Below are 15040 nucleotides of genomic sequence, written 5' to 3'. Positions count from 1 at the left end.
ACTGTAGGAAAACAGCAGGTGGGCCAGCCCTGGGAATAAACATGTGGAAACAAAGGGGGCCCATTAAGAGACTCGTGGAGATCCATGGGGCTAACTTCTGACAGGGTCAGCTGGATCAGTGTACAGGTAGGACTTATGGCCAGAGATGCCTCAATATACATCCAAGGGACATTTCTTCAGTCATGGAGGCACACTAAGGTACAGTTTGCCTGGTCTTTGACCCCAGCACCTACATTAACATAGGACTGATTTGTAGATGAATTTCCCAGATTGGGATGGGCACCATGACAGCTCCAGGAGGAACCAACTAGGGCGTGGACGTCATGGAGGTGGAGGAAGGAGGGGAAGGACGTCATGGAGGTGAAAGGACCACCTAGGGCGTGGACGTCATGGAGGTGAAGGACGTCATGGAGGTGAAGAAGGGTTACACATCTTAGTGGCCTAAGACCGCAGAGGATGGCCCGCATTTCTCCTGGAAAGCATCGTAGGGTAAGAAATGTGGAAGTGGCGTCACGTTTCCCGGTCGTTCTCTCCTCCTCGCTGGGCCTTACTTGATTCCACTTGTAACAAAAGTCTTTTGCTTGGCGGCCTCGTGTCTGACAGTCACATCTTCTTCTCTTGGACACAGAAGCTGGCTGTGGAGCCCCAGCTCTCCTCTCTGCTTGGACACGCGAACCCTCACCAAGCCTGATAGCTGCCAGAGTCCCCTGTCGCGGACTCGGGGACAGCCGGCCTGGGAGTCTGGCCTCTCTCCTGGGGGGGCGGGGAGTGAGCGCGAGACGTCTTGCTGCCCCCTGCTCGCGGCCTGAGCGCTGGGCGCCGCGATCACCCTCCAGGCCCGACAGACTCCGTCTTCGTTTTCGCAGCTCAGGGTCTCCTCAGCAGAGCAGCAGACAGGAAAAGCATGAATCGTGACATTTTAGACACACTTGTGGGCACACTGTGTGCTTCGGCATGGTATCAACGTTGTATGTACTTCGAAGTCACCTTCGTGACCAGGTAAAATGCGAAGTCTGACCGGGTCTCTTCCCAGAACAGCGAGAAGCGCCCCCTGGTAAGGGCTGGGCCAAGAACCTATCACTCTGGCCCACGTCAGCCAGCGATTGGGTCACAGTAGCTGTCACTCAAGGCTGGGGCGGTGCCCGGAGGCGGTCCTTGGGGGGCGCTGGGGTGGAATTGTCCAATCAGGAGCGCAGGCGGGGCGGAAGGCGGGCCTGTCCTCTCCCACTCCGCTCCTCCCTCTCCCGGACTCGCCTCGGCTGCCCGGCGCCGGAGGACTGCGCAGCCTGAGTGCCCTGGGAGCCCTTTGAGGGACTCCTCTAGGGGAGGACAACCTGTCACCCTGGAGGCTAAAGTGGTGAGCGTGCGGCTGGCGGGGTCCGGTCAGCGCCTGCCATGGGGACCTGGCGTGCGGTGAGCTGCGGGGCGTGCGGCCGAGTCCCGGCTGGCGGGTGGCCTTGGGCCCGCTAGGCGGCAGTGGCGCCTGGTGTCGGGTCCCCTCCCTGCTGGAGACTCCAGGAGCCTCTCAGGGAAACCCCCGCAGCTCCCCGCCCCAGCGGGCGCTGAGCGCGAGAGGGCGTCAGGTGGAGGCTGGAATCTGCCGCCGCCGCAGGGGTCAGCAGTGTCCTGGGCCCTCTTTGCTCCCCAAGAGTCACCTGTGCATCCTCCAAACACATATCATTTCACATGTACAGGAAGCAGGATCACAAACCCACTTTCCCGTCCCCCATCCTCTCTTCTCCTAGGGCTATCTTTAAAAATCCAGTTTCTCCCTGCATTTCAAGATTCCAATTTCCCTTTTAGTTGACAGCATTGTGAACTGTTTGTTCCCCACGGTGCATCCAAGGGGACACAGTATTGTAATTGTCATTTTTTTTTCACTGATTGATGACAGTTTTCAAAAGATTTGTTTTCTGTTGGTGAATGTTTTCCATAAGAGGAAAGCAGAGAACAATAACCTGGAATTGCACTATAAAAAGTCTTGTGCCTTTTTCCTTTATACTCCCCAGGCACCTGATGTCATCGTCTTTGAGACTTGAGGATGTGTTGGATGTCTCCTGAATTCAAAAAATGAAATCCACAGGCACAAAGGGTGAGAGCCAAGTAAAGGGATTTATTAGATATGAGAGTGTAGGGCTCCCACTGGGGGAGGGGTCCCAGGAGAGTTGCTGCAGCCTAGGAGTTTATGTAAGATCAGAGGGAAGTTGAGTGGCCTCAAAGACCCTAGGTTGGAGATTTTAAAGGAGAGGGTCTTTGAATCCAGTCACCCCAGTGCACTAGCTCTAGAGATGTCAGGAAGTCACACTAGTATACCTGCCTTGAGGCCAGGCTCAGTGGGCATGAGCTTCACTCTTAAGTCTCTCCTAATATGAAAGCTTTTTCTCCTGCCTGGTAGGGAACACATCTAACAGCTGGGAAGCCAGTGCTGGCTGGGACATGAGGATGCTTCAGTGACATTAGGGACACACACCACAGTACACATCTCCCAAAACCACATCACATACCTCCCCAAACCACATCACAGCACACACCACAGCACTGACCTCCCAGAACCACACCATCGTAAGAAATGCCACAAGACCTTCAGTTGTTCTAGATCCTTTCAGACACATGACAGAAGTCATTAGTGAGGGAAAGACGAGAAGTGCATTAAAAGTGGGAATGCCTTCATTTCCCTGCGACATTCAGAGGTTCAGGATGATGCACCCAGAAGATGTGTGTATTAGCTTGACCTTAAGGTGTGAAAACTCATTGATTTTCTGGGTTAAATCTTTCATCTTGTAGTGTAAGTATCTATTCATAGTTTGTTTTCTATTGTTTTGTTGAGAATTTTTGTATCTTGGCAAAGAGATTTATGTACACTGATATGTAGTATAGCATTATGTATACGTGGAGTATATATATGTGCATATACCTGTGTGTGTGTATGCTATATAGGTTACAGTACAGTTTTGTAAGTAAATAGTGTGTATTACATAAAACTATTTTATATGATAAAAATATAAAATATCATATAAAAATTTATATGATAGTGTAATTAAGCACTATGTAATTAGTATAGTACATAGTATTTTACAGCATCATATTATAGTATTAAATTCTTATTGATATGTAGTATAAGGTGTTTCCATTTCCTTCTAACCAGCCCTGTTTGAAACCACATATTTTGAGGGAACCAAGAGCACCTCACTTTGATGTTACTGCAAAGCTTTGCCTTTTGCCCACTGTTCTCTCTACATCCAATGACAAATCCCTCTCTGGGCCCGGATGGCTTCCTGTGCCCTCCTCTGCTTAACTCTGTGTGTATATAATACATTTTCATTTTTCTTATGTGTCCAGTGGGGGTGTTACGTGTTTGTCAAAGTCACCCTGGGTGCTAATTCATTTGCAGCTAGTGGTATGAATGGGAGGCTGTTAGAAACCTTTGCAGCATAAGCAGAATGGAGCGAATATGAATGAAAATAGCTGCTCAGCTTTTACTAATTGCTCTTGGTGACTGGTTCCATGGTACAGAGAAACCCACCTGCATAGCACCTGCACTTTTTGATGGGTTTGGCTTTGGTCAGCTCACAGTTACTGATTTGTACCTGGTGTTGCCATTTCTCCCCTCACATGAGTACTCACATCCCCTACACATAATGGTTCACTGGTTTTACCCGCTGAATGCCTTCCTCCCTCAAGGCAGTGAAAAGAACAGCTACCCAACAAGTGCTTCAGTCCTGATTAACAAGAGACAGGCTAAAGCTCTGTGGATTCTGCATTTAATTTGGGAACCATCACTAATTGCTTGGGATACTCCTGGGAGAGGCCCAGGGATGGTCCTTTGTGAAGTTTGAGAAAGAAGGGGATACTCACCTTGAGAAGAACTAAGTATGTCACCTAGTTTCTCGCAGTTGTTACCGTGGAGCAGGCAAGAGTAGGGCCTTGCTTGTCTCTCGTGTGATGATCCCCTTACAGCAGTAGTGTGCACCCTTCTGTTGAGGGGTACATCCATGATGCCTGATGGTCTAAGTGCTGATAGGTAATGTATGAGGCATTAACCCCTCGTGAAATCTGGGAGGAGTATCTCAACCATTCATGCAGCAGAAAACCCCTCACCAGTGTGTGAGTTGTCCTTAGCACTAATGCTTGTCAGCATGCCAAAGTCTCATGGAAGAAGGCTTGCTGGCCTTAGAAAAATCACTTACTGCAAGTGGGTATTAACCTACACAGAAATAAGTCTCATTAATTGAAGGCTGAAGTGGTGTCTTCCGGTGTGGGTTGCTGGGCTTCTGAACTCTTCACCTTAGCCACACACATGAGCACTAGCAGTGATCAGATGGAGACAGTACTGGGGAAGCCTGCAAGTTTGCATCAGTGGAAACCCAAAACGTCATAAATCCCTGTGGATAGGGAAGGGAAAAGTGTCATGTTCAGTGATAAGATCTAGGAACCCAGCACCTGATGGCTTGGCTCCCGAAGACCCAGCAGTTGTACTGCCACGGCCACTACTGCCTGTGCCTCTGTCTCAACAAGTGTCCTGGTACCTCTGTGTAGGTGGCTCTCCAGACATCTTGGACCAATGCTGTTCTCCCTGTAGTTCTCAAGAGAAAATAAAGAGGGGATGGGTATATAACTCCACAATGGATCCCTTTTTTCACGTGGGAGAGGCCCTATGTTCAATCCCCAGTACTTCAAAACAGTAAAACAACAATAAAAGAGCAAGTGTAACTGAGCATGGTGGTGCATGTCTGTAATCCCAGTGGCTTGTGAGGCTGAGGCAAGAAGATCGTGGGTTCAAAGCCAGCCTCCACAACTCACTGAGGACCTAAGCAACTCAATAAGACCCTGTCTCAAAATAAAAAAATCAAAAGGGCTGGGGATATAGCTTGGTTATTAAGTGCCCCTGGGTTCAATCCCTGGTACTAAAGAGCTCCAGCAACTGGGTGTGATGGATCATTCAGGGTCAGTGTGGCCAAAGTTTCTTAGGACTGGGAGAATGTGGGCTCTAGGGCTTGGGAGTGCTGGCCCAGGGGTGTGACAGGCTCCACTTTGTGTCTGAGTGTCAACCTTGCTGCTTGCTCATGGGGACATTGCCCCTTCCTGTTTCCTCTCTCCCACTTCATGGCTGCAGGGAGAGCAGGTGAGCCTCCATCTGTCCTGAGCCGAACTGCCTGCCCTTTTCCTTACTGCCCACCCTACTGCCCAGCTGCAGACCTGGAAATGGGCAACTACTCTCTTGAGGATGAGGACCATCCCTGAGTACACCCTCTGACAGTTCCTGGAAAACAGCAGCTAGGGGGCAGCCTCGGGCAGCGTCAGCCTGAGGCCTCCTTCCTTCACCAGCAAGGCAAGAGAACTTCTCCCCCGCAAGGATCAGCACTGGGACGAGGACCGAGCTTTCAGTGTTAAGTTCACAACTCCATCCATTTCATGAGCTTTAATCCACCAGTGACTTTGATTTGACTTGGTGTGATTGTGGCCATCACAGGTTCTTCTACTCTATTTGAATGTCAGTTGTTACCATGTCTGACACTCTAGTCACACTATACACATACACGTCCACACACCACACTCTACAGGAAGGCTAAGAAAGGGTTGCAGTGGCCAGGTTCCAAGAGGCCTTATGAAGAGCAGAGAGCAGATGCAAATACAGGATGACCTATTCAGGTGGTCAGAGAATGGCTTATCAACCCAGGAGCTGCCAAGGGGCAGCTGCCAAGCACGTGGCTTTACTGGACAGCTTCAGGGTCATCTGCGAGTGTCAGCTTATGGTGGGCCATGCCTCAGAGGAGGAACCAGGACAGGGGAGGGCTATGTGGAAATCCCCTCTGTTGGTTTGTCACTTTTCTGGTATTTAAATTAGTTTAAGATAAAGTTGATGAAACTTAGGTCGAGGTTTATGTCTGCCCATGGCCGGTGTGGTGACTGGAGGGGACTCATGGGCTCTGAAAAGTGCCTTTGTTCCTGGATGGACCATCGTGTGCATCTGGTAGTCAGTAAGCATGAGCCTTGTTCCCGCACATCCCATGCTCATTGCATTCCATAATAAAAAAAGACTGAAAACTATTAATAAGGAGACTCTCTTTCTCAGGAGTCCTGTTGTTGCTTGTCATTAATTGCTAAATTAAAATACAAAATAGCCTCCAGTAAACGTTCCCACTGTGAGAAGCACGCTCACCTGCAAGCCCAGAGGGTGGGCTAAGAGACACAGGAGCAGCAAGAAGCGAAGTTTCGCTTTAATGATGGTCTTGCAAGATGGGGGGGGTCTGCGGGTCCTGACCATGGAGCCCAGGCAGTCGATGCCCCTCATAGCAGCTTGTGGAGGAGACGGCCAGGTGAAGGCCAAGGACATGCCACCAGGGGGAGGTGCCTGGGCTTGTCCCTTCTAATACCTTCCCAAGAGTCCAGGAACACTAGAGCTGCAGGGCCATTGTCCTGTGAGTCAGGCTGTTGTCCAGGAGGCTGTCCTCCCTCAGAGCAGGGCTCCGGCAAAGTCCGCAGAGGGAAAAGGTACTCCCACTCCCAGGGACCCAACCCTCAGGTGCCCCACACCTGTGCTCAGTTACTGTGCCCAGCAGGGTGTGGACCACAGACTCCAGGAGCCACTGTCAATGCCCAGGGTGCAGCCCGGTGGACAGACGCAGCCTGGGGCAGAAGTCCTCAGAGAGCAGACTCCTGCGAGCCTACCATGGGCCTCTCTGCAGAGGGGAATGTGTTATGTCCATAAACTATGTCACAGCCACAGAAATCAGATGACAGGAGCAGTTTGTGTGGCTGTGCTGGGGGCTGGGACTCCCCCGAGGGAGGGCAGCATGGATGTCCTTCTCTAGTCCTCAGATATGGTTTTTCTTTTTTACATAGGAGATATCTCTTCGTGTTAATTTTTTATTAGTGTATTATAGTCTTACATGATAGTGGGGTTTGTTTTGACATTAGTATATGTCTGTGAAATAGGATCTGCTCATGTCAGTCCCTAGTACTTCTTCTTTCCCTCCATTCTCTCCTCTCCCTGCTTCCCTTCCTCTCTTCTCCTGGTCTTCCTTCTATTTATTTATTTTTATACTGGTGCTTTGCAGATCTATACAAATGTGGAATTCACATTTCTCATATATGAACACAGCATTACTTTTCATCCCACCATTCCTCCCTTTCCCTCCCTCCCTCCCCACCAACCCCCTTCCACTGTTCCCCTGATCTCTCCTCTGTTTCATGGGGTTCCCCTGCCCCCCCCCTTTCCCTTTAACTTGGTCTAGCTTCTGCACATGGGAGAAAACATTTGACCCTTGACTTTCTGGGTCTGACTTATTTCACTTAGTGTGATATTCTCCAATTCCATCCATTTACCAGAAGATGCCATAATTTTATTCTTTATGGCTGAATAAAACCCCATTGTGTCACAGGTCACATTTTCTTTCTCCAGTCAACTGTTGACAGGCCCCTGGGCTGTGGACATCAGTCTTCTTTCAGTTAAAAGGTGAAACTATATCATCAATCAAAAGTATTCTATGGCTCTGAAAGTTGTGGATTATTTGTTTCTGAATGAGGAAAACCAGGTCACTGATAGCATATTGGGATGCAGGTGCTTTGGACACTTTGTAAAGAAAGACAAAGATGTAAAGAAATACACCAAGAGGTAAAGGATAAATAGGAAGCTGTAGTGTCCCTAAGCCAGAAAGAACAAATGGAGCTGACCCTGGGCCAGCAGTGGAGATGCCTTGCCCTCCTAGGTCCAGGCTGTTCTGAGCCAAGGCCCTCTGCACCAGCACCCAGGGGCTCAGGCCCTCTGCTCTTCTTCTGGCTCCGCACTGGCTCATCAACAGGAACACAGTCCCCACACCCCATCTGCAGGTGTGCTGAGAGCCCCTCTCCACGACCTCCCTGAAGCCCCACTCTGACTCAGGAGGCTCTATGGGGCACCAGTGAACACTGGCATCTGAATTTAAACTCTCAATCTCAGCAGCAATTCCACCCTGGACTAGGAACTTTGTATGGGCCACCAGGAGGAATGGGAGCCATGAGCATCCAGGAAAGCACTGCTCATAGGCCAGCGCCATCTGTGGACTCAACATTTCAGGCTGACCTGAATGTCCTTCAGCTGCATAGCTGAGGACCTGAGCCCCATTCCTGTCCTCTCCTCCCTCTCCAGGCTTCTTCCGCCCAGGATGGTGGCCCAGCAGCAGCTCAGTCCAAGCTGGTGAAGCAAACTCCTCTGTCCACTCTGGTCCTGTGTCCACAAGGAGCCAACTCCCTGAGGAATTCATGAGCAGCCCCACCAATGTGCTTGTTGACAGGTACTCTGTGTCCTCCTGGCCTCCTGGGGCCCTGCTGCAGGAAGAGGCCCCTCTAATGCCAAGGTAAGATGGGAAATAGTTTCTTATTTTCAAATGAACTTATATGGAAATTTGACGTCACACATGAGAGATGACATGGAGGTTTCCTTGGGGGGTGGACTGCCTCTCTCATCATGTGACACTGGGCCAAGGGGCACACCAATGGCAGCACCATCCTATAGGATGCTATTCTACAACCAATTTTTCTAGTGAATATTTTAATTTTCATCCGTAGATTCAAAGAGTTATTCGATTACCCATTGGACTGATTTGAATGGACCCCTCCAGTGTGATATGTCACTCTACAGAGCACAATAGGACGTCACCAGATTTTGCCCATTGACCTGGGGAGGAAAAATAAGAGAGGTAGAAGGTAGAAGCAGTGAGTCAAGAATGTAAGAGAAGAGCTAGAATAAAGAGATGCAAAACAAAGAGAGCAGTTGAAGTTAGGGAAATGGAGTTCACTGATGGAGATTCGCCACAGTGTGCTCTCGCTGTCCCAGAGGTGGCAGGTGGGCCAGAGCAGAGAAGCTGTGGCCCAGGGCATCTGGTCGTTTTTTTTCCCTATAAGTTGGTCCAGCTTTATTGAAATCTGTCACAGAAGACACAATTCAAATAAGAGTCACAGTCTTGGGTTGTAAGGCCTGTAAGGCTCTGTACCACTGAGCCACATCCCCACACAAGAATACAAAATGTATTAGTTCAAACTACAGTGTAAAAACAGATTCTAAAAATGAATAACGTGTCCTGATTAAATGTCTGCAAATGGTTTCTTCCTCTGCACTTAACAACTATTATGGCTCTTTAAAAAATTCAAGCAAACAGTTTGGAATTTAATGAGAAAGCCCACATTTATTACAATGTGGAAGGTGTCCACATTCAGCTCCAACCTTCACAAACTACTGGAAAATACTTTGAAAAAATAATTCACCTGTGTTTTTTTCATATCAGGGAAAATTAAACTCACATATAATATCAGAAATCACCTCTTGCCTTATAAGTGCAAAATAGACTCCCCTGGCTTGAACCATAGTAAGCACAATTTGGGAAAAATAAAGGTAGCTGAGATAGACACTTTCCTTAAGAAGCCTTCCTCTGTTTTTGTGAAGCATTCTCTCAATCATGAAGCTGTTTTCAAAAGAATCCATTCTATTCCCAAGATTATAATTAAAACAGAAAGAACAAATCTGATGGTCCTTACAGCAAACTTCATCATGTCAAGGCAATTCCTTAACTCCTGATATTTCCTTCCATTTCCTACTAATAGTGTCTTCCCCCACCCACTAGGATATGTGAAGTTCTCTGTATTAGAAACCCTTGCTTTTAGTTTTTTATTTTTTTGTTGGCTTTATTTAAAACATCTTTTGAAAAATGTGCATAACTCTTCAAATCCTGCATTCAGTTTCCTGATATGTAAGGAATGGAAGCAGACATGTCCCTGGGACCATCTGAGGTTTATATAACTTCTGTCCAACTATTTAGGAAGGTCCATTGATTCTTTACAGATTAGAATTTAAAATAAGAAACAAATTCAGTTGTCAAACACCTGTTGATAATTGAAAACAAATCTATACCACATAGCAAAATTCCATTTATTAAACATTATCTCATGCAAACTTAAATTTTAAAAAATAATCATTCCATGCTCCAAAGTAGATCATGAACCTATTTAAGACAAACATGGTAAAACAAATTTTCCCATATTTATTTAAAAGGTGTGGCATTTTTTTAATATTTATTTTTTAGGTGTAGATGGACACAACACAATGTCTTTATGTGGTGCAGAGGATCGAACCCAAGTCCTACCCGTGCTAGGCGAGCGCTCTACCACTGAGCCACAATCCCAGCCCCAAGTGTGGCAGTTTTGACTGACAGGATAATCAACATTATAGCTCAAACCTGTTGCTAAGGAACACTTTGTGTGTTTGTGTAGGGGGGTGTTTCTAGGATTGAACCAGGGCCTTGCACACGTGAAGCAGGCATTGTACCTCTGAGTCATGTCCCCAGCCCCAGAGAACACAATTTTAGACCTAGTAACAGAAAATCATCTGGTAACTTGACACATGACCAATCCTAAGACTAGAATGAAAGCATTCTTTTGTTTTCTGCCCTTTAGTGATTTTCAGAGGAAACCAGGTAAAGGCTTCCAGCTCAGTAGAGAAGACATTGTTCAGACAGGGAGGATGTTCTTTGGCAGACTCACAGGCAGTGCGGGGAGTCTGGCACCAATGGGGCTCTCACGACTCACTGTTTTGTGCCGGTTCCCCATAGCCGCTTCTCCCAGCATCATTGTGTTCACAGGACCATTTGGAGCCTGCTCCTGATCGCCCACGTCCACGCTGCCTGCCCTCCTTCCAGCCCGCATCCCAATCTGTGCGAAGATCCGTCATCCAGACGTGTTACATTTACATACTGCATGGCATTTTTTTGCCTCTGCTCTTGAATAATATTCCACAAAACAGAATCCACATACTGTTTTTTCTTCACTTTATACAGACCCTTAATGATCTTCTTTATGTCACCACTTTTGCTAAAGAGTTCATAAATTTGTTTTTCAGTTGTGTAAAAGGAAAGATTTTCAACATATGATGTACAACTTTTCTTCAGTAATTTTCCTGTTCTTCACTGTCACCCCAGAAGGGCTGGTCCCTGCACTGGTCAGCTCCACATGGCAGTTGCTGCTCAGCAGCTTCAGGAGGCCACCTCATAGTGCAGAGGGCAGGAATCTGATCTTCAAGTTCTTCATCCATGTATATTATTTGAGCACTGACACTGTCTCAAAAACCAAGTTACAAATGGTGGACGTGAGTGAGAAGATAGGCCTGCAGTATGTGGCCAATCTTGCTTCACCACTTGAAAAGGAAGGAGTTGAACCCTATGGACTTGGTCTAGTATTTTCCTCCTGTGAAGAAGTTTTCTTCCCATTGGAGTGTATGTTTCCTTCAACTCCTGAAGTTGGGAGGTCCAAGGACCTCCTGTCTTTCTCTACTGCTCATTGTACGTGAGAGGCCATGACTATTATTTTATCACAGGCAAGTTTGGTGGCCAATCGACCAACACTAGTCCTTAAAACATTCTCTGCCTGTTTAATGTAAGGTCTTACGTTGGGGTTAGAAGTTCTCATTGATCACCTCTGTGGCCAGACAGGACTCTTCTCTGACGGTATGTCAGGATGGAAGAGCACTTTGGAGTATGGCAGAGGGCTGGTTTCTCCGTGCTGTCTGTAGAGTGACGGGTTATTACAATGCTTTGTTCCTGAGCCAAAATGGTTTTTGCATCAGTTACTCATTTCCCCTCAAAACTCTCACTCTGTGGTAAGAATTTGGTTAGAATGAGCTATTTAGTATCATGAGAAACAGGGCTTCAGGAAGTTTACTAGTCCAACCGATACCTTTAATTGGAGCTTCATTAGGTCTATGACATGGAGCTGCCATTCTCTATGATGAAAGCAGAGTTGCTCATGTCTGAAACTTCCGGTCATGATCCAAATCATTCTCTTCACATTAAGGTGGGAGAAACAGAGTTAAGAGAATAGGGCCAGGGCCGAGGAGCCCTAGAAACCAGCACATGGTGGAGTCTGAAAGTCAATTCCGACTTCTAGTTTAGCCTGGATGTTGTTGCAGGAAAACAGGGTACTTAGAGATGCTTAGCAATGAGAAACAAAGTCCTCTTCCACCCACTTGTCCTCTTTGGAAGCACAAAACAAATAAAAAATGACACCCAAGCTGCACAGCCAGGTTCTGCTTCTCTTATCCAAGGTGCAAGAGCTCCTGATTTTCTGAAACATGTCAACTCCCAGCTGACTTTTCTGCATATATTTAAATAAGTGGACACTTACAGATACATCTTGTTCTCTGTAACACAAATAATTTCCTTCACAGATGATGAAATATAAAATTGTGTCAAAATATGGAAGTTGGAAAATGGAAAGATGAAGGACTTATATAGAATGAGTCCAGGGAAGTTGAACACCAAGAAACAGAGAAAAGTTTCCCCGCTGTGCCCGAAGAGCCATGGTCAGGACAAGGTGGAGTATGAGCATGGCTGAGTGTGATGCACTAAGCTCCAGAACAGAAATAGAAAAGAGTGAGCAGTGTGCATTACCCTCCAAGGGGGAGCCAGGGGTGACTTTTAGAAGAGCTCATCACTTCATATGAGGATCTCAAATAGAAAACACATAGGCCCTCATAAAATGTAAATGTGGAAGAAAAGATATGATTTAAGGTTGTCCAGTTTGTTTTATTAAATCATATCTTTAGGATCTCAGCAATGAGGGACAGGAAATGTGGGCAGCATCCACATTCACAAACATCACATTATCACTCTTTTATAGTCATTGAATCCATTGTTCCAGGATGATTTGAGGGAAACGCTATAGTAGGAAAAATAGAGGTAAATCTCCAGGTGCTGGTGTCTTCCAAAATTTTGGCATGTACTTTTGTGTCTACAAGTTGTTTTGACAGAATTCAGCTGAAAAGTTATTGTATACAGTCAAAACTAATTTTTCCAACAAACACTGATGTCTTTATGGAACTGTTTCTATAAGTGACAAAAAAAATCACTTGTAGAAATCAGTTGACATTGAAATAATATTTGTAATAAAATGAAAACCGCATTTGACAAGTTGATTCTTTGGAAAGCCAGGGGAGCAGCAGCCCTTTTGCCAGGACAGAGCGTGGACAGGACCAAGCTCCTGTGAGTCCAGGAGAACGCACAATTGTGAAAAGCAGGTGGGTGGGGGGGCTACTGCAACCTCCACTGTTTTCCCACTCCACCCCCAACGGGTCGAATACCAGGAATTCCACACAATTGCTGGCATGTGGGTGACCTTTAAGTTTCCAGGCAGAGAATACTCAAATTCAAAGGTGATGAGGAGGTCCTCTATTCTTATTTTCAAAGCTCTAACAGCAAATGCAATATCTTTAGAAAGCGGTTACCTTTCTTGAGGCCAAACACTTCCCCAGAGCCCTCTGCAGGGCTCCTGTGACGTCCTTGTTCCTCAGGCTGTAGATGAGCGGGTTGAGCATGGGCGTGAGGATGGTGTAGAAGGCAGAGACTGCCTTGTCCTGCTCAGGGGTGTGGTAAGAGTGGGGCAGCACATAGGTGTACATGGCGGCCCCGTAGAAGAGGCTGACCACCACCATGTGAGAGGAGCAGGTGGCTACGGCCTTCCGCCTGCCCTCTGCCTCACTCATCCTGTAAACAGCAATGAGAATCCTGGTGTAAGAGGCTGAGATGACAGAGAAGGGGATGAGAAGCATCAGGATGCAGCACACATACATGGCTGTCTCATAGGCTGAGGTGTCCCTGCAGGAGAGCTTCAGAAGGGCGGGGACCTCGCAGAAAAAGTGGTTGATTGCCCGAGAGGCACAGAAGGGGAACTGCATGGTGACTGGGGTGAGCAGGAAACCGTCTGCAGACCCTCCCAGCCAGGCGGCCACCACGATCAGCAGGCAGACCTTGCGGCTCATCAGCACAGGGTAGCGCAGAGGGTGGCAGATGGCCACATAGCGGTCGTAGGACATGAGTCCTAGGAGGAAGAACTCTGCCCCTGCCAAGGTCAGGTAGAGGAAGTGCTGGGCAGTGCACCCTGCAAAGGAGATGGCCCTCTGGCTGGTGGCCTGGTCCAGCAGCATCTTGGGCACGATGGTGGAGATGTACAGGATGTCCATGAGGGAGAGCTGGCTGAGCAGGAAGTACATGGGGGTGTGCAGCCGGGGGTCCGCGCGGATGAGCAGGATCATGGTGGTGTTGCTGGCGATGGAGATCACGAAGACCAGGAGAATGAGGGAAAAGAGCAGCCAGGGGAAGTGGCTGCCACTGAACAACCCCAGGAGGACGAAGTCAGCGTACAGGGAGCTGTTGCCCCACTCCATAGCGCTGCAGGCTGCACAGAGGGTGGGACTCAAGCTGGAGAAGTACAGGTGGGCTTAGAGCATCATGGAGTGGCCACGCCCAGATCCAGGCTCAGGTTTCTGACCTCACGAATCTTGGAACAGGCTGGGCAGGTGTTTTGTCCCATTACAGCATCATCCACTCAGGAGCAGGATGCCCGCCCAGAGGCCTGGCCTTGCTAAGTTAGAGGTTCTGAGGCAGCAAGCCCATCTGCTTTTGTTTAAGGACATTCGTCCTCTGTCTCTCAAGCACTTCCTACCTGGAGAGGAGCCGTCCTGCTGGACAGGGCAGAGTGGACGTGAAAATAGTGGCCAGCCCAGCCCTACCCTGCGCCAGGCTTTGGTCCTCACACTGCAGGGTCAAAGCCCCACAAGTCAGGAGCACGTGTGCTGTCCATGGGGAGACGACCATGTGGGATCCACCTGGTTTGCAGGTTCTTGAAGGTTTGCACACTGTAAAACTCGATGCTTGACGTGTTTATCAGGTGCTCAGTGTTGGAAGGCAAAGACTCTGCTAAAGTGTGAACACAGAGCTCTCACTGTGAGGGACAATCCAGAGGTCAGCAGAGAAAGGCTGTCAATGGGGGAAGTAATGTTGAGGATCAGGGTTGTTATCTTCCCCTTTCAGCAGAAAACTATGGGTTATTAGCACATAACTTACTCACCTGTGAAGTGAATAAAGGCAGTGATTATGATACAACATTTTAATAGAAAAATAGAAGGATGAACTGATTTAAATAGTATCAGGAGTTATTATCTCCCAAGTTACTTTGCTCTTAAATTTGAAGTCAGATCATGCACACATAGCCATTTCAGTTAAATAATATCTTACCA

The 15040-nt window shown here is 47.7% G+C and overlaps 1 protein-coding gene and 1 long non-coding RNA gene across 2 annotated transcripts; one reads left to right on the top strand and one right to left on the bottom strand.

Annotated features, from left to right (window-relative positions):
• Window positions 1–1250: 1250 nt before the first annotated feature.
• On the top strand, window positions 1251–11427 carry LOC113176331 (uncharacterized). The gene is made up of 4 exons (XR_003300055.2): window positions 1251–1357; window positions 2010–2092; window positions 8129–8336; window positions 10614–11427. It is a non-coding gene; the product is annotated as an uncharacterized LOC113176331 (long non-coding RNA).
• Window positions 11428–13234: 1807 nt separating this feature from the next.
• LOC113176330 (olfactory receptor 2T27) lies at window positions 13235–14188 on the bottom strand. The gene has a single exon (XM_026380796.2). The coding sequence runs from the start codon at window positions 14186–14188 to the stop codon at window positions 13235–13237; it is 954 nt and encodes a 317-aa protein (XP_026236581.1).
• Between the last annotated feature and the right edge of the window lie 852 nt (window positions 14189–15040).

Source organism: Urocitellus parryii, chromosome 1 (genome assembly GCF_045843805.1).
Source record: "Urocitellus parryii isolate mUroPar1 chromosome 1, mUroPar1.hap1, whole genome shotgun sequence".
Lineage (NCBI taxonomy): Eukaryota > Metazoa > Chordata > Mammalia > Rodentia > Sciuridae > Urocitellus > Urocitellus parryii.
Note: the sequence above shows the minus strand (reverse complement) of the source record. Positions and strands in the feature narration are given on the sequence as shown.